Below are 26312 nucleotides of genomic sequence, written 5' to 3' on the forward strand. Positions count from 1 at the left end.
TTAGGGGAAAGTAAAGATAGGTTTTATGAGTGCATTTGGAATATAAGCATTTGATAAACCAAAAGTTTAGTGGGATTGTAATGTTACTAGATTTTTTGTTGGAAAGGAAATGCATTAAAATGAATTTTAAACCGAAGGCAAAATATTATACAAATGAAATATATCTTGAATATGGTTTGTCCGTAATTTGCTTTAGATGCTTATTTTGTTTTTAATTAATTGAGAAATATTGATATTATTGTTGCAGCCTCCACCAAAACGATGGAAAAATATAAGATATAAAAAGTGGGATCCATCCTTCTCACAAGAACTACAGCCTCGACCAGAAACTCCTAAAAGTGAAGTTGAAGTGGTGAGTACATTAAGTAGCCAAGGGACAAATAATCCCATATTTTACACGGAGATTCTCAGGTAAATTATGACTGTATTTTTCGGATTTCTTCCATTTTAAATTTAGATAGCTTTTGTTTATTTAAAATAAAATAAATCGCAATAATTATTCTTGCATTTTTTTTCCATTGTTCAACAATTACAATAATAGATGAATGCAAAATTTTTCTGAATTTACAGTAATAGCTAAAAAGAAGTATCTCAGAAATTACTTTACCTTTAAAATGTTTTTATGTAATTCAAATATAAGCATTTGACATTATTTCAGCTGTGGAAGGCCCTAGGTACAATTATAACTCCAGATCCCATGCCTGAAGATAAACGATCCTGTGTGTTCTGTCAGACTATTGGTGATGGCCCAACTGATGGACCTGGGAGGTAAGATATGATTTACATTTTGTTGGTACTATTATCATGCAGGAATTTCATTATTTTATCTCAAATTATTTTGATTAATTTGAGATGTCCAAGATTAGCATTAATCAACAGAACAAAAAAAAAGTCAACTGTGATAAAATTATATGAATAAATTGAAAAAAAATCACATTATTATGCTGTAAATATTAGGTTCAATAAGAAAATATTTCAAGCTGAAGACAATCACATTCATTTTATAAAAGCAATACATGGAATCATTTGGCGTATCCTATTTTTTAACAAGTACTAGTAAAGCAAATTTGAACAAATCCAAAATCTAGTTCCTTTTTTTGTATAACGTTTGTTGTGATAATTCATATGTATTTACAGATTGTTCGGTATGAGCCAAAATAGTTATTCTAATTCATGCAATGAACTAAAATGAAAAAGAATAATTAAATTTAGAATTGACAGTAGCTTGACATAAAACTTATATTGAATATTTTATATGTTACTTTAAAAGCTTACAGGTACTAATATACAAAACAAATTTACCCTACCACATGATCACCACTTCAGGTGTTGGTTCACCATATATAATTTTAGTTTACTAATATACAGTAAAACCTGTATTTACCCAACCACATCAGGATTGAAGAATTTTGTACTTCTAAAAATATTTTCCTATATGCTTATATTTAGAGTTTTGTTTAGAACAGTTTTCAGTTTGTGATTGCGTTGTCATTGCTTACTAGGCTTGCTTATAGTAGAGCAACCTTATTTATTCGCCATAGTCCCAAATTTATGAAATATAATATAATGATTTTCAGATTGCTGAACATGGATGTAGATAAGTGGGTACACTTGAACTGTGCTCTCTGGTCCTCGGAAGTTTACGAGACTTTGAATGGCGATTTGATGAATGTGGATGTAGCATTCAAACGAGCCCAAGCACTTGAATGTCAGTCTTGTAAGAAATCAGGAGCTACACTGGGATGTTTTAAAGTCAGCTGTTCTAAAGTGTTTCATATTGGTTGTGCACAGAAAGCTGGATGCATGTTCTTTCAGGATAAGGTGAGTCCTTCATGACATCAATATCATTGGTTAAAAAAGATTGGGAACATACCAAGAGGATGTTCAAAACTCAAAAAGTCATAAGTCGAAGAGAAACTGAGAACGCCTTGCCAAAAAATTAAAAGAAAGGAATGATTATAGAATAACTAATCCAAGAATTCAAATATAGAAAAATATTCAATGAGTGACTGAATAACGCATAAGTTCACGAATGCGCATAGTGCATGATTTAATTATTATTGTTGTTCGGTCACGTGTTGAATAATTTTCAATTTTTTAATTCTTGGATTAGTTATTGTTTTAATACATTGACCATGGACTTTTTAATGGAAATAAAGTAGAAAATGAAAGGAACTACACCTTTTTCTACGCATTCTCAAATGTTTTGATGGACACAAAAAATGTCTTCACTTGTATTTAAAGAATGTTATGTTCTTGTAATATTGTTAACCTTAGTTGGATTTGGCCATTATCTTTTGTCCTTTTTCTTTCCTCAAATTGCTGCTTATGAAATCAAGTATTTATGCAACCTTGGCTTACAAATTTTTGGTTTAAAAGTTCCTGATGAAGGTTAATCCAGTAAAGTATTTATCAAGTGCTATTATCATTATAAGGAGAAATGTAGTGTATTGTATGTTTTGTAATGGAAACTTTTTTTTTATTTCAGACAATCCTTTGTCCACCTCATGCACCAAAGATATTCCCAGACAATGTGCTGACTAATTTATCTGTATATAGGAAAGTTTATGTAAATAGAGACGAGGATAAACAAGTAGCCAGGTAAACTATTAATTATGCTTCATTATTTTGTGTTTTTTGACAAATGTAAAACAATGCAAAGTAGAAAACTAACATCCTGATTTATGATTGATTGTTGGTTGCTTAACGTCCAGTGGCAAATATTTCATGCATATTCAGGACGATCCTGATTTATGTACAAAACAATGAACGTAAAAATTATAAACAGCTACAAACGACAACCACTGAATTATAGGCTCCTGACTTGGGACAGGCACATACAGAATGTGGCAGGGTTAAACATGTTCTAAAGACTTTTTATTTTTACTTTGAAATTGAAAAACAAATAAATGAACTTTAACAATATTTGTTTTCTAAGACAATTGACAGCTGTAGATCCACTGTTAAACACATAGAGCTGAAGAAATCAGTACTGTAAATTTAGAAATGAATAATATGCTTTTTATTTACATAATATATACAACAGCATAAACTTCTATAATTAAAACTAATCTTTTCAACAATCATATTAATCAATGCCAAAAATAATATCTAAATAAACAATGTTTACTAAGTTGGATCTAAAGGCCTATTCTTGTTAACTTCAGTATGATCCGAGGGCAGGAAGAAGGGACATATGCTTTACGGATCAGTTCTCTAATTTTACACAGTGTAGGACAATTATTACCACACCAGATAGCAACAGGAAAATTTCATACCAGAGATTTTATATATCCTGTAAGTATTTAAACAATGACTTTTTGTGAAAGAAAGACAAAGTAGATGAGCTAAGGGGTTTATAGGTACAGTAAAGAGCCTGTAATGAATGCCAAGTCATATGATGTACTACATCAGTGAATGCTTGAAGTAACATGATATTTAAAAAAAAAAAACAATTTCGCTTTTTATATAATTTATTCTATTTTCATAACTATTGATTGATTATATCTCTGATTATATAAATGCTTCATAAATAAGAATAAGGAGATCTGGTATGATTGCCAATGAGACAACTATCCACCAGAGTTCAAATGAAGTGGATGTAAGCAATTATATATATTATAGTAGGCTTTAAAAGGGCCTGACATGAAAAATGTGAAACAATTCAAACATGAAAAAATAACAGCCTAATTTATAACAAAACAAATTCAAGCATGAGCCAACACAACCACTGAATTACAGGCTCCTGACTTGGGATACAAAGAATGTGGCAGATTAAACATGTTCTGTCAATTTTACAATATTCTGATGCAGTTTAACGAGTTCTTAAAGCATACACTTTTTTTTTAAATCTTAAAATACTGCTAGCTTTTGTTTACTTTGCCTTAACATGATTTTAAAGATAATGAATTGAACAAAAAAGATAGATTTTATATGATTTTAAAAAATATTGTGATCTTTGTTATGACAGGTTGGTTTTAAATCTAGTCGATTTTATTGGAGTATGAGGAGGTTGTATAAAAGGTGTCGGTATGTCTGCAGTATTAGTGACAATGATGGTAGACCTGAGTTCATGATTCGTGTAGTGGAGGCAGGCTTTGAGGATATTGTTATGAAAGACAGTTCACCACGTTCTGTGTGGTTTAAAGTGCTAGAACCGTTAGATAAAATGCGAAGAAATGCAGACTTAGTGAAAATATTTCCCAGTTTTATGACGGGAGAGGAATTGTTTGGTTTAACAGAACCAGCCATTATCAGGGTGATTGAATCTGTAAGTTTGCCTGTCGTTTTTTTCTCATATGAATGAATGGAGATATACCAACGAGACAGCAAACCCATGAAACAAAACAAAAAAAGATGTAGAAGTCATCTAGAAAAGTTTCTATATATAGATATGTTTAATTCCAAATTGCCCTGATTCTAAAAAAAAAATAGTTGTGAAAAATTTAACAGAGGATCGAAAGATCTGCCATCAACTCCAAATTTAAGAATCCTGAATCTGACAATTAAATTATAGTTAATTGAGTTATTCCCCTTTGTCTTCAAAATTAGGGAAAATCTTGATCAATTTTCAAGCAAAAAATTTCTATTTTTAATGAGGTTGAATGTCAAAAAAAATCTCGTGTATTATACATTATATTTTTTTTTCTAACCATAAAGGCTGTTGAAAATATGATTTTTATACTTCTTTCTGTCTGTCCATGTGTCCTTCTTAAATTGGAGCCATCCCTTATCAATTTCCTGTTTACAGAACATTTATATATTCTTACACATAATTGCCATGTATGGAAATTTGTAGGTTTTTTTTTCAGGAACTCTAAATCAGGGCTTCAGTATGTTTTGTTTTAGCATTCTATACCATGTTATGTGTTTGAATTGCCTGTAAGAAGACTTTTTCAGGTTTATGTATAAGTTTAATTTTACGATTGTCATATTGAATTGTAATATTTTACAGCTACCTGGAACTGATCTCTTATTAGACTACGCTTTCAAATATGGCCGTTGTGAATTGATTGAAATGCCATTAACAATTAACCCATCAGGGTGTGCTAGAACAGAACCAAAACTTAGAACTCATTTTAGAAAGTAAGTATAACGTAAGAAATTTGTTTCAGCATTTCTTAAATTACAAAATTTATAGTAGATGTGAAATTCTCTGTCAGAGTAATTACTCCAGTTTTTTTTTTGATAATGCAAAATTATGTGCATTCAAATAGAATTATTGTGTGTGACAGTGAATCTGTGTTGACACATAAGGATTTCTTGTGTGTCTTGCCCAGTCAACTACATCACTTTTATAATCTGTTGTGCTTTTGCACTTTTTATTTTTATTTTTGGTGGTTTTTGAGGTTTTCCATACTGAAAAATGAACTTAGCCATTTCTGCTTATATCAGTTTGTTAATCTGCAACAGTTGGAAACAATCGACAGAATTCCACCAATCTTGCACAGATGTTAGTCTGCAACAGTGGGAAACAATCTTGACAGATTTCCACCAAACTTGCACAGATTGTTCTACAGGACATGAAGTTATGCACCATACCCTGCTATTTTAATTTTGGATTTAAATTAATTTTTGGGGTTTCCCAAAATACAACTTGAACTTCTTCATTTATGCTAATATTATTTTGAGATGGTAGGCAGCATTCATCTTTATTGGCAGATTTGAACATTTTTAAACTGTTTATCTTATTCTTATCATGCCATCTTTGATAAAAATTTATTTGAGTGACAGTTAAAATAAGTTAATGATTTTAATTAACTTTCTTCTACAATTACTAACGCCCATAGACTACCCAACTCTACACATAACCTCAGCATCATAACACTAATAAAAACCAAACTAAAGTTCAAATGGTAACCCACACGACAGTGCCATTTGCTGATTTTAATTGCACATTATGATACATAATATCATGTCGACAAAATATAGCCGGTAATTTATAAATACCACCGAAATCAAAACATTAAATATAACATTTAATAAATTCACATAAGCAAGATAAAAAAAAAATTTAACTGTGAAACACGTCTATTCGAGTCGGCCCTGTTGTACTGAATGGTTATATCCCATGAAGCGCGTGAATACAAATAACAGTCTATGGAATAAACAAGAAGAAATTAATTTCAATCTAATTCAGTTCCTTCAAACGGTTGAAATTACATTTTGAAAAATCACATTGACAAACGCCTGAATTAATACCTGTTATACTCAAATTTACAATATTGTACTAAGCAAATACCTGCAAGGTAAAATGTAGAAAGAAAATGCAAATTAGACTGACAGTTTAGATCCTTAATTTAATAGATGACATGATATGTCTTGTTTCACAATGGATTTGATATAATACTAGATATTATAAGTTAAGTGCTTTGACACTTTGATGCTAAAAAATGGTTGACACAAGCAGGGCAGGAATTCTATTCACATAATATTGTCATTTTAGAAATTTTTGCTTGGATTTATTTATGTGACTTTTGAACAATGGACAAAAAGCGAGATTAATTTTGCTATTTCAGGAAATGCTGCATTCAAATGATTCTAATTTTTTTTTTGCTGGAAGGGGGGGAATCATATCCATCAAAAACATCACAACCATTTTTGAATTTACAGTAGTCAGTTTCAAGGTTTGGGTTTAATAGTTTGTTTTACCTAAGCTTTAGGTTACATTTATTGCGTTAGTGCATTTTTTCCGACAGTTAATTATTAATTTCTATTTTTAGAATGCATACATTACAATCCAGCCATACATCACGGTCACTTCCTGCTATGGTAACAGGGGTGACAGGAGACATTAATTCTCCATACATGAAACAGTTTGTCCATTCCAAATCTCAGCAGTATAGAAGGTTAAAGACAGAATGGAGAACAAATGTCTTTCTCGGCAGATCTAGAATTCAGGTAAGAGTCATTGTTAATTATATATAAGTGCACAGTTGTGTGAACAATGACAGAGTGGCTCCCATAGGTTTTGTTAGCAGTATTTGACAATTTATACTTTTGTATTTCCTGAGTTCTACAGGAGATTGCAGAGGGGGATTTATTTATCATTAACCTATGATAATGTTTCTTATAAAGCAGAATAGCTTAATTGAATGAGAATATAATGAAATTCAGGCTGTCAAAAAAGGAAAGGGATTGTTAGGCTCACTGTTTAAGTGATAAGATATTTTAAAGACAAAAAAAGGAAAGGGATTGTTAGGCTCACTGTTTAAGTGATAAGATATTTTAAAGACAAAACTGAGATATGTTTGAAGAGATTACAAATTAATTCAGAGTTATTTCCCTTTGAATATAATTTTTGAATTATTTGCTGTATATTGTGCTGTACACTTTGATACATGTTTACATAAACTTATGTGATGAAAGTAAGAATCAAGGGGGAATCAAAAACCACAGAAAAACAGACAATAACATGACCAACAGAAAATAGATGAAAGGAAAAAAACAGTCAAGAAAGCACTGCATAGAAAACTGAAAATTGAGCAACATATGATCCCCCCCCCCCCAAAAAAAAGATGGTTGTATCAAGTGATCGGAAAGTGCATGTAGTTCCTGCTCCACTCATTGTCACCTTTCTTGTTGCTTATGACAAGCAAATATTCTGTGTTAAAACGTATTTCAATAATTTCCTGAACCAAGAAAGGATGAAAAATTTCTATTTTGAATGTGTTGATTTTACCATCCCTTGCCATTTTTTGTCACCTGAAGTTTGGGAGTTAATAAATTCGATCACAGGCTGGGTCAAACCTAAGACTTAAAAATTGCTAAGGAAGCTGCATTTAGTAGTAAAACCAAAGACTTATAGACTCATGGTCAGAATAATGTGTGTGAGTAGGGTGACATGTCTTCTTACAGATTGTTACTTTGTGAACTAGCAAGTTAAAAATTAATCTTAGAGTACAAAGAATGGTTCATACTCATATCACATTTAATGTTCTTGTTCTGAATATGGATTGAATTTTTCACAGGATGTTAAACATTCATCCATCCATTTATTATATGTAATAGCCTTATATTAATATGATATTTATTTTTTGTGTAGGGACTAGGGTTATTTGCTGCCCGTGATCTAGAGAAACATACCATGGTGATAGAATATATAGGCTATCTTATTAGGAATGAAGTAGCTAACAGATTGGAAGTTGTTTATGATGAACAGGTAAGAATATATAGGCTATCTTATTAGGAATGAAGTAGCTAACAGATTGGAAGTTGTTTATGATGAACAGGTAAGAATATATAGGTTATCTTATTAGGATTGAAGTTGCTAACAGATTAGAAGTTGATTATGATCAGTAGGTACTGTATTTAAGTTTTTCTAAATGAGTGAAAGTCATACTGACTTTTTAGACATGAAGTATATCTTCACGAAAGAAAAAATGAAAAAAATTGGTATTGCTCTACAAAAAATTCTTTAACCCTTATCTTTGTTCTAGAACATTGAAATGTTAAAGTAAAATTTACTTTCTTACAACTAAATGCTCATTTTTCCATTGACAAAGTTTGTGTAAAGTTTGAAAAAATATTTCCAAATGCCCCCAAAAAAAACTTATCTTTAATTTTTCACTTTCTCGTGAAAGCTTTTCACCTGCTTTAGACAGCTGTAGGCCTAAGAAGATATTGCGTAATAAAAGCCCTATTCCTTTGATGTTCAAATTTTTCTAGTATATTTTGAAATCTTTGTTTTGGGATTATCCCACTTCATTGTATTATAAATAGGATAACCACACTTTAGAAAAAAGTTCAAGCAGAAAAACAGGCATCTTATAAAAAATACAAACACATGGCAGAAGTGGAAGTTTTTTCCTTAAAAAAACAGTATTTTTTGTTCTTTTCCCTTGACAGATCTGCAAAGATGGGATTTTTTTAATCTGAAGAAAAGCATGCAATTGTATACATAAACATTTATAAAAAACTAATGAATAACTATTTCAAAATTTGTAGAATCGAGGTGTATATATGTTCCGTATAGACTCTGATATTGTTGTGGATGCCACTATGGCTGGAGGACCTGCTCGGTATATTAATCATTCATGTGATCCTAACTGTGTGGCCGAAGTTGTTCCTTTTGATAAAGAAAGTAAAATTATTATTATAACGAATCGTAGGATACCTAAAGGAGAGGAGGTTAGTATTCACAATAAGGTTAACAAAATATGTCATGCATTTCTAGTTATCAGGAAAATAGAATCCATGATATGAATCTCTCTTACTATGTTGATTACTCATATAGATTAAGTACTGTGGGAAATGGATTTTTTAATTTTTCAAACTTCTTTCACCTAACATGCCTAAGTTTAACTAAACAAATTCTAGGGTTTACATCAGTGAGGAAGCAACCCATTACCTGAATAAATCAGAGAGCATACTACAAGACAATTTACATTTTTCCACAATAAATAAGTGTCTTTCATGTGTCAGATATATGTAAAATTGAGAATGGAAATGGGGAATGTGTCAAAGAGACAACAACCAAACCAAAGAGCAGAAAACAGCCGAAGGGCACCAATTGGTCTTCAACACAGGGAGAAAATCCCGTGCCCGGAGGCGGGCTTCAGCTGGCCCCAAAACAAAAATGTTTACTAGTTCAGTGAAAATGGACGTCACACTAAACTCCGGAACATATAAATGAACTAAAATTAAAAAAAAACATACAAGACTAACAAAGGCCAGAGGCTCCCAACTTGGGACAGGCGCAAAAATGTGGCTGGGTTAAACATGTTTTGTGAGATCTCAACCCTCCCCCTATAACTCTAGCCAATTTAGAATAAACAAACACACAGCAATAGGCACAGTAAAACTCAGTTTAAAAGAAGTCAGAGTCCGATGTCAGAACGGGTTAAAGAAGAAACTAAGCAAAATGACAGTAGCATTTTTCATCCTTAAAATAAAAAATAATGGACATACAAATATTATTTTTTGTGTTGCATTTAATTGAAATTTTGTATTTTATTATATTTACATCAGATAGATGCTTCATAGGAATTACATAATTTTGATCAGCAGGAAGCAATCATACAGTATTATAAAGTGCTGTTTATTTTCCATTTGAATGCAACATTCTTTGCTGCATGTGCTCTCGATTACAATGGTATAACAATGCACAGAAATAATGAAAACAAAATGAACAAAAGCTTAATTTGAGGATGTAGTCAGGTGAAATTAGAAAAATCTGGAATTAATAATAGATGAGATAAATCACAAAATCATTAGTTATGGAACAAAATAAGCTAAAGATATTGATAGGTTATGGAACTCCTTTTTTGAGATATTTGATTTTTATACGACCGCAAAAAATTTTTGCGGTCGTATATTGCTATGACGTTGGCGTCGTCGTCGTCCGGCGTCGTACGAAGACACATTGGTTTTCGCACTCTAACTTTAGTTTAAGTGAATGGATCTCCATGAAATTTTACCATAAGGTTCAATACCACAAAAGGAAGGTTGGGATTGATTTTGGGGGTTATGGTACAAACAGTTAAGGAATTAGGGGCCAAAAAGGGGCCAAAAATAAGCATTTTTGTAACTTCCAGACATAACTTGTGTGTTAGTGTATGGATCTCTCTGACATTGTACCACAAGGTTCCATATCACACAGGGAATGCTGGGATTGATTTTGGGGGTAATTGCCTCAAAATATTAGGAATTAGGGGCCAAAAAAAGGGGCAAAAAACAAGCATTTTTCTAGTTTCATGACAATTACTTGTGTGTTAGTGTATGGATCTTTCTGAAATTGTACTACAAGGTTCCATATCACAAAGGGAAAGCTGGAATTGAGTTTGGGGGTAATTGCCCAAAACGTTTAGGAAAAAGGGGCCAAAAATAAGCATTTTTCTAGTTTCCAGACAATAACTTGTGTTCAAGTGAATGGATCTCTCTGAAATTGTTCCACAAGGTTCCATATCACACATGGAATGCTGGGATTGATTTTGGGGGTAAGTGCCTCAAAATATTAGGAATTAGGGGCCAAAAAAAGGCAAAAAACAAGCATTTTTCTAGTTTCATGATAATAACTTGTGTGTAAGTGTATGGATCTTTCTGAAATTGCACTACAAGGTTCGATATCACAAAGGGAAATCTGGAATTGAGTTTGGGGGTAATTGCCCAAAACGTTAAGGAATAAGGGGCCAAAAATAAGCATTTTTCTAGTTTCCAGACAATAACTTGTGTTCAAGTGTATGGATCTCTCTGAAATTGTACTGCAAGGTACCATACCACAAAGGGAAGGCTGGGATTGAGTTTGGGGGTGATGAATCATAAGGAGATTCAAAAAATTTGGGGGGGGGGGGGGATTTTTTTTTTTTTCCTTTTTTTTTCTTTTTTTCCTTTTTTTTTTCTTTTAAAATTTTCCATTTTAAGTTGGTTATTTCTGTTTTATATTTAAAAGCAAATAATAATGATATGGTAGGAGATACACCCCAAACAGGATGTGTAAATTATTATATAATAAGTATTGTGCAATAGCAAGAAATTTTCAATTGCACAGTATTGCACAATAGCAAGAAATCTTCAATTGCACAGTATTGCGCAATAGCAAGAAATCTTCAATTGCACAGTATTGTGCAATAGCAAGAAATATCCAATAGCACAATATTGTGCAATAGCAAGAAATTGTCAATTGTACAGTATTGCGCAATAGCAAGAAATATTCAATTGCACAGTATTGTGCAAAAGAAGATACTTCGTATAAATTGCTTATTTCTTGACCAATTTCAATGGGGTTTTATTCTTGAATTCTTGGGGTTCTTTAATATGCTGATTCTAACCGTGTATTAAGTTTTTGGATTTTGGGCCCCGTTTTTAAATTGGTCCACATTGAGGTCCAAAGGGTCCAAAATTAAACTTAGTTTGATTTTAACAAAAATTGAATTCTTAAGGTTTTTTTGATATGCTGAATCTAAACATGTATTTAGATTTTTGATTATGGGCCCAGTTTTCAAGTTGGTCCAAATCGGGGTCCAAAATTAAACTTTTTTTGATTTCAACAAAAATTGAATATATGGGGTTCTTTGATATGCTGAATCTAACCATGTATTTAGATTTTTGATTTTTGGGCCCCATTATCAACTTTGTCCACATTGAGGTCAAAAGGGTCCAAAATTAAACTTTGTTTGATTTCATCAAAAATTGAATTCTTGGGGTTCTTTGATATGCTGAATCTAACCATGTATTTAGATTTTGGATATTGGACCATAATAGGTGAATGTCCAATTTAAAATTTTGAAGTTCTTAGACCACATTCATTCTGTGTCAGAAACCTATGCTGTGTCAAATATTTAATCACAATCCAAATTCAGAGCTGTATCAAGCTTGAATGTTGTGTCCATACTTGCCCCAAATGTTCAGGGTTCGACCTCTGCGGTCGTATCAAGCTGCGCCCTGCAGAGCATTTTATTAAAAAATGGTGGGAAAAGGCTGATTCAGACTTTTACCTTATATTTAGCATTGGCATTATTTGGGTCTCAAATAGTAAGAAAAGAAATCTAGAATCAGCTTAAATTTTGGTACTTATCTTTTATAAGCTATTGAAGTCTTCTATGAAAAGAAAAGTGGGTGAAATGGGGCAAAATATTTTATCCTGTATCGTAGGAAAAAACCCAAGGAGTCCGAAATCTGACAAAAATTCCTAAACCTGACATAACTACATGTACATCCTTAACATACTTTCCTGGTTTAAACATTATAATGTAATTATTGGTATATAACTTTTTTCATAAAAAGTGTTAAAGTTTGGGACTCTGACGGTGCACATTTTCAGATTGAAGGGTTTGCATGCATCATAAAATATGTGCTTTAGACAATGCTTTTAAACCCCAATAAAACTACAAAAGAAGCATTCAAAACTTTAAATAATATGTTAAAGGATTCATTATTAAAAGAGATATACCAAAAAAAATCCACTGAAAGTTTTTAAAATTTATTAAATATTCATTTGATTTTTTGTTTCTTTTTTTCAGCTTACTTATGATTATAAATTTGACTTTGAAGATGAACAACACAAAATTCCTTGTTGTTGTGGTGCTAAACGATGTCGAAAATGGATGAACTAAAATTTTGACAAAGGTAGATAACTGCATTATGGAAAGAGTCTTGACAACTTTCAAGTATTTATGTGAATTATCTAGAGAAATTGTTCAAATAGTTAATTTATAAGATAAAGTGTTACTTCACAGAACAAATATTGGTGTCAGTGACAACTATTGACAGAAGATGAGAATGAAGGAAAATAACCAGAAAAGAGAGAAACAGGTCCTCGAAATGTCAGGAAATCTGGAATGCAAACAACAGAGAGTTCAGAAAGAATAGAGTGTTAAGAAATAATGAATTTTGACAAATATATTTATATGAAATACTTTTATATGAATTTGTAGAATGAAGGAAAAAACCTAAAATTGGATTTATATGTCAATTGTTAGTTTTATAATATAATGTCTTCTTGATAAATATATGTAGAAGGAAAGGAAAAACTGAAATAAGGGCATGTTTTTTTATACTCCTGTAAGAGAAGGACTGCCACAAACTTTGTGTCTATGCATTTTACTTTCACAACTGACTGTTTGCTGCTAATAGTCTCGTAGATTTTGGTATTTCTAGAATATTGTATAGTTTTCCATAAAACAGACAACGGTTCTTCTATTTATTGAAATGATAGATAAATATATTGACCATGCATGTATGACACATGCAGTATTGAAATTTCTTTTTTACATAGTTAATTACATAAAAGATGATAGACAACTAGAAAAAAAAATGATGATAACCTTAAACTTTTTAAAAAATAATTTTTTAATTTAACTTTTTTCTTTTCTTTTGAGAGAAATACAAATATCACTGTACCATTTTATATTAAAGTGCTAAAAAGATATAGTAAATGCACAAAATATATTGGAGAAAGAAAAGGAATTTTTTCTGTTTTTTTTTTCTTCACTATTGCCAAAATTGATTTGGGGGGTTTACAGATATATAAAAAAAAATACAGCTGAAAAACATTAAGGTCAAGCTAGTCATTAGATTTGTTTAGTTGTTCAATCTTACAAATGATTTCATTAATTTAAAATTTCTGGTTGAGTATAAAATCTGGTTTTAAAAATGGTTCGAGGAAATTGCGAACTATCAGTTCTTCAGGTTTTACTTGTAAAATTTACGACCTTATACTTACAGACAAATAGATAGCAATAATGTCATATTTTCCATCGACTCAGATGTAAATCACATTACAGCATTAGTATTCATTTGAATTTACCCCATCATTGTAGTTATATCAGTAGAAACAGAAGAGGCATTTTTGACCTAGATTCCATGGTTCATTGAACATTAATCCATTCATGAAATTTGTACAAAGTGCATGAATTATATCATGTATATATAGCGAGGATCTCATAGAATGAGATGACATCAACCTTTCTCAAGGTACAGAATAAAATGTGTTGGTTGAAGATGTTCATGTTGAAATCCACCTCAAATGACATTCAGTTTCATCCAAAACAGAGAAAATTTCCATGTCACAAATTTTCCATAATTATTGAATTTTAGATTAGAATGGTTATTTTTGTAGGTTTTTCTTTTTTATCTGATTGCTGTGTGAGTGTTTGGAATAAGATAATGGCCGGTGGTTGAAATAGTGAATTGATATTATTTTCAAATATGCAGTTTTCACTTCTTTATATTTTAGACGGAATAATGTGTGGATTGTGGAATATCATAGCCAGACATTTATCACAGAATTTTCTGCCCATTCCTCAATAATTTAGGCTAAATATGAGTGCTTTAAAAAAGCCTTTTTAGAAAGATTTCTTTGTTTTTCTTTCCTTCAATGTTCTCTTTATTGTCAGTTTTGTTTTTGATGTGTAAATCAGAATTGCTCCAAACTTACTGCGTAAATAGTTAGGGATTTTTTAAAATGATGTATTTGTTTTACATATTTGTGCAATTAAAGATTGTTTGTGAACATATTAATCAGATAATTATTGTTTAGATATTTCTTTATATATTTTGTGGTTTGAACTTTGAACTTATATTGAGTGAGTGTTTTCATATCAGTTTCTGTAGGTTGTACTGTTGCATTATAAATGAATCAACAAAATATAACGTTGTCTGTATGATAAGGGATTATTCCATTAAAATAAAGGTAAGAAAGGCATGGGTTGTTGGGTCTGTTTAAGTGAGAAAAACATTTTTACCGACCATGCGAGATACTCATGGGTAGTCAAGGTCGTTAAACACCTCCTAGTATGTTAAATTTCCATATGATGTAAGCAAATTTACTAAAAAGAAAGTAGATTGCATGTTGATGGATTTTTGAAATTCTTTCTTCTCCTCCCACATGAATTTTAATGGAATATCCCTAAAGCAAAAACAAAATATTCAAATCAATTTAAACTAAAATAGGCAAATTTTTAATAATTGTTTGATAAAGAAAAGAAAAAAATAAGAGATTTAACAAATTCTTTTGCAAAATTTTAATTTTCTGTCAATTTTTAGTGGGGAAAAAATGGCATTAAGTAGCTTTCTTAATTTGAATTTAATTGAAACAAAAATTGTTAAATGGAAATAAATACAACATGATGGTTTTGTCATTCGTTCGTCAAAAACAATCTAAACATGAACTACACTGTGTTTTCCAAATGAACTGGAGTAAAAGTGAATATTAAACAGAATTTAGGAGGGGGTGTTTAATAACTAATATTATTTAATTACGTCTAGAGAAAATATTAACAATAACTGTAGTCTGAGTCAGAAAATTAGGCAAGAATAATTTATTTATGATATATCATACATTTAAAGCAAATAACCATGCTTAAATGCTTGTGTACATGGCGAACATGCCCACACTTATAAAGTACATGTGTACATATGAATATACTAGTATAAATTTTGTACAAGTTAACCATTGAATGTCTTAATAGCTGTAAAATTTATATTCCATTATTTAATTCAATCATTATCTACATAAAACATTTCATCTTCACACATTCATATTTATAAATAATATGCAAACTTTATATTGTCGGATGTTATGTTTGGAAGCATAATAAATATTTAGCTACCTCAAGACAGTTGAAATTGATTTTCTATAAATAACATTTTCAATGTATGTTTAATTTTTTACAGTCCAAACAGGCCGTACATTTCTTATAAATCCCAAATATGATACTCATTTTATTAAGAAATATCATTTCTTGCATATATACCAGAGAATTATTTGTCAATTATCTCCCTTTAATAGGTTGTGTGTTTGAGTTATCTCCCTGTAAGACATTGTGTGTTTGAGCTTATTTTATAATTTTCAGTGCTCAACACAATCCCTGACCAGAGGCTTAAGTGGTTCCTCCATTAAACATCTTTGAGTAGTATTTAATATTAGTCTGAAATATCAACCCTTCAACTTTTTTCTTTTACCTTTCAAAGTTTTCTGTAAAGGGAAGGATCACAAAATATTTTTATGCATCGCAGTGAAAAAAAATTGAAATTTTTTGGATAATTTAAAAATATATTTAGTACGGTGAAGATTTAGCTTCTGTTCTCAGTTATAAGATTGTTACAAGATAGGAAGCACAGGTTCTGGTGAAAAAGAAATGTTGATTCTTAAAGAGGAAAACAACCTTCTCTTTAAAGAGTGAACAAAAGGGAGGCTATCTATAATTTTTATATGTACCCAAGTTAAAGGTAGATAACTGACCAATGTATCTCACAATGAAACAAATAAATTATATTTTTTAAAGATGATCCTACTAAGGCAACCATTAATGATAGTGAAAGCTTAAAAATTAATGATAGTTTGAATTATATTAGAAATACATCAGCCGATTAAAAAATAATCATATTAGAATTTTTATTTATAACAAAAGATTAAAGCTTTTACCTGGGTTGCGTTCAATATCGTAGCGGCTACGTAGATTTATGACTATTGAACGAGTAGCTAGCCTAGCTGCTATCAATATCTATGTAGCAGCTAGGCTAGCTACACGTTCAATAGTCATAAATCTATGTAGCCCTATGTAGCCGCTACGATATTGAATGCATCCCTGATCATCTGATAATTAAAACATGTATTTTAACTTTATAGAGCATGTGCTGCAACTAAAATTGTTTACAGCAATTTCAATTTTAGAGATGTTGACTTCCCTCAAGGCCCTAAAATGCTAAGGCTCAATAAAGAGCTAAAGGGAAGTTATGAGATTCAAAGTTGAATTTTATTTTTAAGCAATGGGAAACAATTTGAACATTGCAACTATGAATTATATTCGTAAAGACATTTAAAGAACAGAAATGAAGTAATTTAAAGGCATTATGCATTATATTTCCAAAATAATCCAATGTGTAAATTTTTATTTCCCCTGGTCAAGCTGGACAGGGAATTTTTTCTGCTCCTTAAGGAATCACTAGAAATGGTATTTTCAACACAGGCTCTATACATGTATTAAAGATTATAGTTTGTTGCTTTACCAAAGTGTTTTATATTATTGATCAAAATGTAGAACATACTTAATTTTTAAAGCCTGACAGCTTGGAAACAATTGTTTTGCTTTAATAGCAGAGTTCTTTGACAAATGGTTTTATGTAGAATTTGGAAGAAACACTAATTAAAATTGTAGTCACCGTTTTTTTTTAATAAAAGAAAATTTTAATGATTTTGATGTATAATAGGGTAAAAAATTCCATTTAATTTTAAATACCTCATCCACTTTCTACAGAATCAAGGCTCGGTTAAAAAAAGTTTTAAAACTGGTTACTCATCTAATTACACTCTATTAACCCAAACTCTGTCTTTAGTTTGTCCTTTAAGGATTTAATTGACCATTTCAGAATCTAAAGGACTGGGTAATTCAATGTTCCTACTCCAAAATAGAATATCCTTACAACATTCGTTGAATTACGGAATAACAGTGCTGTAGTTGAAGAGTTGTCGTTGTCAATTGGCGATTTGATGGTCTCAAATGCAGTTTTTACTGGCGACATGTAGTGGAGCCAGTAAAACGGATATTTGCGACTATCAAATCCTAATTGATGACAACAACTCTACAACTACAGTACTGTAATGCTGATTTTAATGCATTACAAAAAGAAATAATATGTTAGAACTTGAAGAATATCTATAAATCTATAATTAATTAAAATTCTGAGAAAGTTCATGAATGATTTTGGCTTATAAACGTCATGGGTAAACGTGACATCATACAAATGACAACCCTCAAACTGAATTTCTACGATTCAATTTTGGATTAAATCACATCAAAACAGCATTTTTGGGGTAGGTGTTGTTTTATTTTTTATTATATTGTAGTTATAAAACATTTGTTGATTCAAGCAATTCAACATGGCGGCTCATTCCTTAGTTACGACATTTCAACAGTGGATTTGATGGTAAATTTTAGCCAATGAAAAAAATTATTACATAAAAATTGCATTAGAATTTCCATTGTTTAGGACGTTTTTAACCAATCAAAAAGTTTTGGTGTACACTTTAGAAAATATTACCCAGAATGCATTAGGTTCTCAAATGACTAATTATCTTTGGGCAACATTTTCAAAAGCATACACTAAGATATTTTGGATGTTTGAAAATGCATCCAAGGGAGGTAATCCAGTCATTGCTATGGTGTTTTTATTTTGACATAGGCATTTTTTTTTACTCATAGTTCTTTAGCATCTGAATTTGAGCGAGAACCTTATATTCCTTTTAACCTATGGATTTGGGAACGTGCCTAAAAATCCTTAAGTATCTGAATTTGGGCAAGAACCTGTCAATAACAGCACCATTATGTACATTGATCTGCGCAGGCTTTTTGCTGTACAATGCTTGTGTGAGTATTTATTTCTGAGGAATGACAATTTGATGTGTTTGCAGTTTTATTCCATTGCATAATTATATGAAGTATTGTACTCTGTTGTTTGTTTGAAATGTTTTGTGCTGGAATATCTATTGTTAATGTCATATAGATTGATATAGTTGCTCAGTTTTAATAGAATTCCATATGTCATAGTACTAAGGACACATTTATAGTTCATTGATTTCATTTATTTATTTATCCAAATTTTATAGTCTGACATATGTTGGGTGATTTCATCTTAATTTTGCCTGTGACTGATGTAAAGTTGAGACATGTAAATATCCAGGGTATGTCAGACTCAATATCTCGTATATATAACATATGAAATGTTAACGAGAACTGTGTTCTATTTGTGCAAATAGTTCTGATGGAATAAGAGAGCCATTACAGAATTTGGCTTATTCTGCTGTCTTGTAGAAAGAGGCAAGCTACCCTTTCATCTTTCAAAGTGATTATTGAAATACATGTTATAAAGTAGATATTAAAAATGTAGTTTCAAAACAAACCTGTTCTGGAATGTTTATGGTTTTTTTTTTTTTAGTTTTGATTATTTATAAGTGTTTGAAAATAGATTTTTTGTATTTCACAAACTCCTGTTTGATAGTTTACAGTAAAATTTGAACTCAAAGTATGAGAAGCAATTATGAATCATTAGATATAGCAGGCCTGCTTGATTGTAAAAGTAGAGAAGGGTGTTGTGACACTGAATGACATTTTGCCCTCATTTGAAAATGAACTATAAATGAGTCCTTAGTGTTTAGCAGTTAACATACCATAGTAGATACCATTAAGTAGAAATGATTAAGAACTTTAACATTAAATATAAGTTGTACAAAATCCTGTTTTATTTGTGAAATGTTTATTCAATTTGTAAATAATGTACAATTTGTCTGTCAGATGATCTTTACATTATAAATATTTTATACCAACTTATATTAGATATTTGTTATTATGTGTCAAACATTAGTCAGTTGTTCTCAGATCATTTCATAGATGTTGTATGTTTTAAAGATTTTCATATTCTAGATGTAGGTGAAAAATTTTGTTACTTTTTTCCGTTTGTAAATTATACATTGTATGTATTTCATTAGCACATCAGTTCTACAGATATTTTTCACATATTTAGGAGGAGTTTTACCATTTGAAATTTCTTGAAAATTCCTTTGAAATCAGATTTATAATCTTAAAGTATGTATATTTCATTCCTACTATTTTTCATAAATTTTTGTTTGATAATTCTGAGTGATAATTTTCCTTAAGCTACTGGAGTTGAGTGAGTAGAATGTGATGACATCATAAGCTCATGTCGGTGACATTGCCTTAGAAAATAGAGATAAACAGATTGACTATGGTCTTTAAAACTTGAAGAACAAAAAATTATTTATAATTATGCAGAAAAATTAATGGAGCAAGTCATCAACACCACTTTGAAATTTGTGCAAGAAACAAACTAAGGATTCATTTAAAATACCTTTTCTGTCAACAGTTCACATTTAACTATTTGAACAGTTACCTCTAAGGCAAATAAATATATTTTGAAGGGCTAGTTTTAACTTCTATGTAATATGTAGCTAACTTTATTGACAAGCTCACCATCAATCTGTTAACCAATGCAGACAGATCCAGATTTTTTTTTATTTTGATAAGAAGGTGAGAGGGTAAAATCAAAATGACACGGTCATTTTTACCATCATACAACATGTATATAGAAAAATTCCACATTTAACCACTTTTTGTCAAATTTAGAAGGAGGTTGTCTGGCACACCCCTTAAATCAAATCCGAACAAGGATTTTTAATTAAATAAAAATCCCCTATTTGTAAATTGCTGATTACTTAACCAATTGAGTGTTTGACGAATTACATAAAGGCAATAAATTTTATACAAAGATTTTGTATTTAGATATTGTTGAAATTAAAGTAGCTAACTTTTGTATGAATGTTGTTAGATCCCTCTTTGTATTGTACAGCCTATGACAAATTATTTTGCAATCATTATTTAGAAGAATAACTTTGAAATGTGGAAATGCATTTTTAACAGCTGTACTTCTGTGTGTCCCACTATCTCAGGAGAGTTTTTTTTTAGGTGAAAATATCTGTTCAAACAACAAAAAGGACCCCAAAATGTTCTTTATCTTAAATGAAGACATTCATATTTAACTTTTTTTATTGAAAAAAAAATCACCAATTATCTTTTAACATTATTTTTATTGTCTCGACATGTTTTAATGTTGTTTTTTGTGTAAACAAATAGCGTCATCAAAGAAGATGCTGTCAGAACCAAAGTTTCTGCTTCAAAATTTTGAAGATTCATGCATCTTTATAAAATTTTACTTATTTATAACTTCTTGATAATTTAATGCTTTCCACTAAGTATTTTATCTGGATTTAGTTGGACACATAGTATTTTTTAAGTAGCAGAATAACTAAATTTGGTAAACTTAGTTGCAACACTGGAAATGTTTTACACTATGCTTAATAATGCCATTGAAAATTTGTTATCTTTTTACAGATCATCAAATATAAACAGATGTTTTTGATCTATATGAGGGTCTGGATCTTTGGGGGGGGGGGGGGGGCTTTATGTCTGTATCCTTTAATTTTTTTGGCTCTTTTCTTTTTTTACCCATTGTTCTCTATTCTTTTTTGGGGGGCTTATTTTTCTCTACTGTTTATCTTTTTACCCTTTACTCTCTATTCTGTGTACCCTGTCTAAACCCTCCTATATCACTTGGTTTAATAGAACACATGTGCATCACTTATGGGCAATCACAACTTGTTCTGTGTTTATCGGGGAAACAAGAGGCCTACATCAATATTCATTATCTATTTATATTGATCTTTATTAAGTAGTGAACTTTCAATACCATTTTTAAACACTGTGTATTTGTCAGTTGCAATTAAAACAAATTGAATTTGTAATATCATGTATAGTTGATATCTTCTGAACTTCAAGTCTCGACTCTTCTTTTTCCTTTCTTCTGCTGTGACATTTTATAAGGTTTTTATATTTAGTGTGTAGGAGAAGTTAGAAATATTTGTACAAAAAAATGTATTGAATTTCCTTACTTATTTTCTAATAAACTCAGGCCTGGTTGCCTAATTGTAAACTATTATAATGTGAATAATTTATATAATGAATTTTAATACTTGGTCAGAGGATCATTAACAAAACAGAAATTCAAAACATGAATTTTAACTAAAATATACATTCAATATTCTAAACTCCATCATTTTTCAGCTCTGGTTGTTTTCATGTAAATGTATAATAAATTCACAATGTTAAATTATGTAAAATTCATTTTTTAGTCTTTTTTTTTGTATGTAAATTTCACACAATAAAATCATGTAAGTTTCATGTATTATCCATCTTAACATATAGTGCTATCAGCAGACGATTGTAATTATATCAGAATAAAATTTTATCACATGTTTATTAGTGTTTATTTTGTCCCTGACAGTGTCCATTTGTAGGAAGCTACACATATGAACCACTATATGAGCAATTCATTTCAGGTAGGCTTAGGTATTGGTAGCTTTTTCCTCAACTCCTCTGCCTATGTCATATAAACTTGGATATGTATTGTAGCTCCTATAGGTTGTGATGGTGTCAGTCATATAAAAATGGAAAAGAAAAGATGATAAATTCATAACACAAACTTGACAAAACAAAAGCAAAAAGTAAAATAACAAAAATACTGAACTCGCAAGGAAAATTCAAAACGAAAAGTCCATTATCAAATGGCAAAAGCAAAAGCTCAAACATAAAACGATTGGAAAACAACTGTCATATTCCTGACTTGGTACAGGTTTTTCCTTATGTAAAAATTGGGGTATTAAACATGGTTTTATAGCTAGCTAAACCTCTCACTTGTATAACAGTCGCAGAAAATTCCATTATATTGACAACAATGTGTGAACAAAACAAACAGACATAATAGGTAAAAATGTCAAAAGTAGGGGTACAGCAGTCAACATTGTGTTATAATCTTAATCACTATAAAAACAAACCAATATGTCAACAAAGAAAAACAAAATGGCATATAGACAAAGCACATAAGCAAAAATGAAAGACAGGAATACAAAAAATGACCATAGCACAATACCACAATGGCGGGTTGTACAAGTACCGAGCCACGTCAAAAGGATATTACCAAAAATAGACTAAAAAGTAAGGTTAATAATTTACAAAGACAAATAAATGAACACTATAACACGTATTTAAGATGATAAATAACGTCAGTACCTAAAGTCTATCATATATAGACCATCATGTATTATTTGTGAAGTTTATACAAGTTATTTATCAACAAGGTCTTGGTATCTTCCGATGAACTTTTTTAGAAAAAGGACGAGACGTTCTTTGACATAACCCTGGTTCATCAACTTTCTGCTCGGACACTGTTGACGTTTTATAAAGTCTGAGTAGCAGTGATGAATGAGTTGGGAAAATATATATCCCATATGCAAATGAAGTTGGTATATGGCTACTAAGGTGAGGGAAATTGATAATTACAAAATTAAAACCGTCTCGTTTGTCATAGATTCTGGTACTGAGATGACTACATATATCAAATTCGATGTATAAGTCTAAAAATGAGGCGGAGGAAGCTGAAATTAAATGATCTGGCCCTTGCAATAACTCTCTTCGGGATCCGTAGGTTGTCTGTTGCAAGACAAAATTTAATGGAATGCAGTTTATTATTGATTGTTTGTTGCTTGCTAAACGTCAAGTGACAAATAATTGAAGCATAACCATGACGTAAACCCATTAACAATTAATACAATAGATAGGCTCTGCAATGTAGGTTGATCTGAATGCAAGGTTACAAATTTGGACTGCCACTGAGAAATGAGATTATGATGGATATGGCAAAATATTTGCCTTGCAAACAAACCCAAAGGGAGTTGTTGCAATGGTTCTTTGACGTGGAGAGAGAGTGGCACTCTCCCTACATAAGGCGTCAGGTTTAACGCCCTAATTCCAACTTTACGTGGCAGCGTAACTATATACCCGGAAAGGCAATCACAGACCACACTTAAGCAAGGAATTAACCGTTGGATGTTTATGTTTATATATCCTAGTCAACACTTGGGTTGTAAATAGCAAAATGATCAGCAATACCAGTTATAACAAAATGCTCTTCGCTTTGTCTTTCAGATTAAGACACCCATAAAAGTGCGATTTGTGTTTTGTCAAGTTGGTGTTATGAATTTATTGTCCTTTCTCTTCTCATTTTAATATGACTGAAACCATCACAACCTATAGGAGTTATTGCCCATATCTTGATAACCATCATTTATAGATAGACAAAAACAGTCAGAATGGAATGATCAGCAATTCAAGATCTACTATGAAAGAAACTGTTTATTTGAGTTATTTCCCTTTATTGAAATTTTTAATATTAAAGATTGCATCAGTTGCAAATAAATTCCTTAATTTACTGATTGGTAAGCTACATTTCAGCCATCTTATATATACATGTCTATTTGTGAGTACTCACATGGTGCAGTGAGGTAAACATTCAATATGTGTTAATGGCGTTATAGTGACATCACAATTGACACTAGGGGACATCCATTTGATTTACGGGGTGTGGGGGAGGGGGTAGGAGAATTTTGAAAATGAATACACTGGCCTGTAAAAGCTAAAAAGAGCTAAACTTGCCCAAGACAGGATTAAAATGAAAATTCTGCGAAACAAAAAACAGGAAATAATTTTTTACGAAAGTGAAAATAAATAAACATGCGTATCAACAGAGTAAAATTAATATTTAATCCGCATAAAATAAATCCTACCCCCCCCCCCCCCCCCCCCTTTTCCCTGAATATCAAATGGTCGTCGCCTTAATTCTGTTCAATATATCACCCTATTTAGTTGTTAACAGAACCACTAGTTCATTATTTTGAAAGGAATCAAGAATTTTTACCTTTTAAGGAATGACACTTATCAAACCTCCTAATTTTGCTTAATTTTATACGAGGAAAAATGTAGATTGCAAAAGGCAAATCGGTACACCGCCCATTCTTTAACTACTTTGTAAATCTTCTTAGGGACCCTAATTTCAGAAAGGATGCACTATACAATTGAATATTATATTATTTTTCCACTCGACAGGGGCAGATCTAGAAGGGAAAACGCTGAAATATTCTTTTCAGTTCAAGCATTCATTTTCAGTAGCAAACTTTTTATCTTATATGATCATTTGTCTTTGTTCGACAAGTCATGTCAAACATACTTGTGTCACTTTATAAAAAGGTACTTTACTATTGTTTTTGGCCGCTGATTCTTACAATTCATCTGATTACTTAATTTTCGTGTGTTCACATCTTTATTTGTTTCTTTTTTATTTATTATTGTCAACTGATATTGTCTATATCATTGAAGTTCTCTTGTCTCATTCATTGATTATAATCTCTTAGCTTGAGTATTTAACATAATGACTGAAATGTACTTATTTCCATTAGGCAACGAATAAATTTAAGCTAAAAACTAAATTCCGAATCCTATTAATGATTCAAACTTTATCTTCGTGTCAATTTTTATATCAAATCCTATGACTCGTGAAGGCAGACTACCACGCTAGCTACCTTTACATTAAAGAATCCTTGCAATAATAACTCGTTGTGAGGTCCGCATATATCCTGTTGCAAGATAATTTTCTGCCATTATATAACATTTCAAGTGTAAGTCCAAATTTAATGTGCTGTATTCCGGTTAATTCTATTAGTAAATCTACCAATTGCATTGATTTTTACTTGATCTCGCCCATAAAGTGCATGCCATATTTGCCATAGGGCGATAAACAATCAACAATCGACCAATCAACCCATTAATTTGTATTGTATTCTTGCACATGTTTATATTAACATTAACAAGAGGAGTCAAATATTCATTGGTTTGCCGAAGGACGGTACATATCAGATATATAACTCCGCGGGCACAGATCTGTATCAAAGAAATTTAAATGGGATTTGGGGGGGGGGGGGGAGAGAGTCATACCAGGTTCAACCAGGAAAAGGAAGATCCAGCCAAGTAAATGCCAATTTTTACGTGATTGAGCCAGGTATCGTTTTGCTATGCATTTTATTCTCATTTCCGTCATATAACTCTTTACATATCCAGATATTTATAAATCCTTGGTATCATTTCGGTGAGCGTTCATGCTGAATGTTACCCACGGAAAGTGCTTCGGACGCAGCAATTTATAAAGTGTTATTTTCATATTATCAGTTCGGTTATTTATGATGAAATTCTCATAAGATGAACTTGTATCAAGAATGGCGGAGGGAGAAATTAGCGAACTTCTGAACGTGTGGAATACTTTATACATCTACTTATATTATCGGTTAAAATCAGAAAACACCAAATTGAAAGGAAAGAAAGAACGTTTTTCTCGTGTATATTTGCTTTCATAATATCAGTTGGAAAGTAAAGAGAAGTTATATACAATCGAGAGATACAATCACACCAATCTGA

The 26312-nt window shown here is 31.1% G+C and overlaps 1 protein-coding gene across 1 annotated transcript in view; it reads left to right on the top strand.

Moving 5' to 3' along the window:
* Positions 1-22266, top strand: part of LOC127707429 (histone-lysine N-methyltransferase 2D-like) — a 48001-nt gene extending 25735 nt beyond the window's left edge. The window contains exons 11-21 of the mRNA XM_052211945.1: positions 248-352; positions 659-768; positions 1578-1821; positions 2489-2601; positions 3168-3297; positions 3971-4270; positions 4955-5085; positions 6723-6900; positions 8045-8161; positions 8947-9129; positions 12960-22266. Of these exons, the coding sequence (XP_052067905.1) occupies positions 248-352; positions 659-768; positions 1578-1821; positions 2489-2601; positions 3168-3297; positions 3971-4270; positions 4955-5085; positions 6723-6900; positions 8045-8161; positions 8947-9129; positions 12960-13052 (1704 nt within the window). The 3' untranslated portion in view covers positions 13053-22266. The remainder of the gene's footprint in view (positions 1-247; positions 353-658; positions 769-1577; positions 1822-2488; positions 2602-3167; positions 3298-3970; positions 4271-4954; positions 5086-6722; positions 6901-8044; positions 8162-8946; positions 9130-12959) is intronic.
* The last annotated feature ends 4046 nt before the right edge of the window (positions 22267-26312 follow it).

This window comes from Mytilus californianus, unplaced genomic scaffold, assembly GCF_021869535.1.
Source record: "Mytilus californianus isolate M0D057914Y unplaced genomic scaffold, xbMytCali1.0.p SCAF_7, whole genome shotgun sequence".
Taxonomy (NCBI): Eukaryota; Metazoa; Mollusca; class Bivalvia; order Mytilida; family Mytilidae; genus Mytilus; species Mytilus californianus.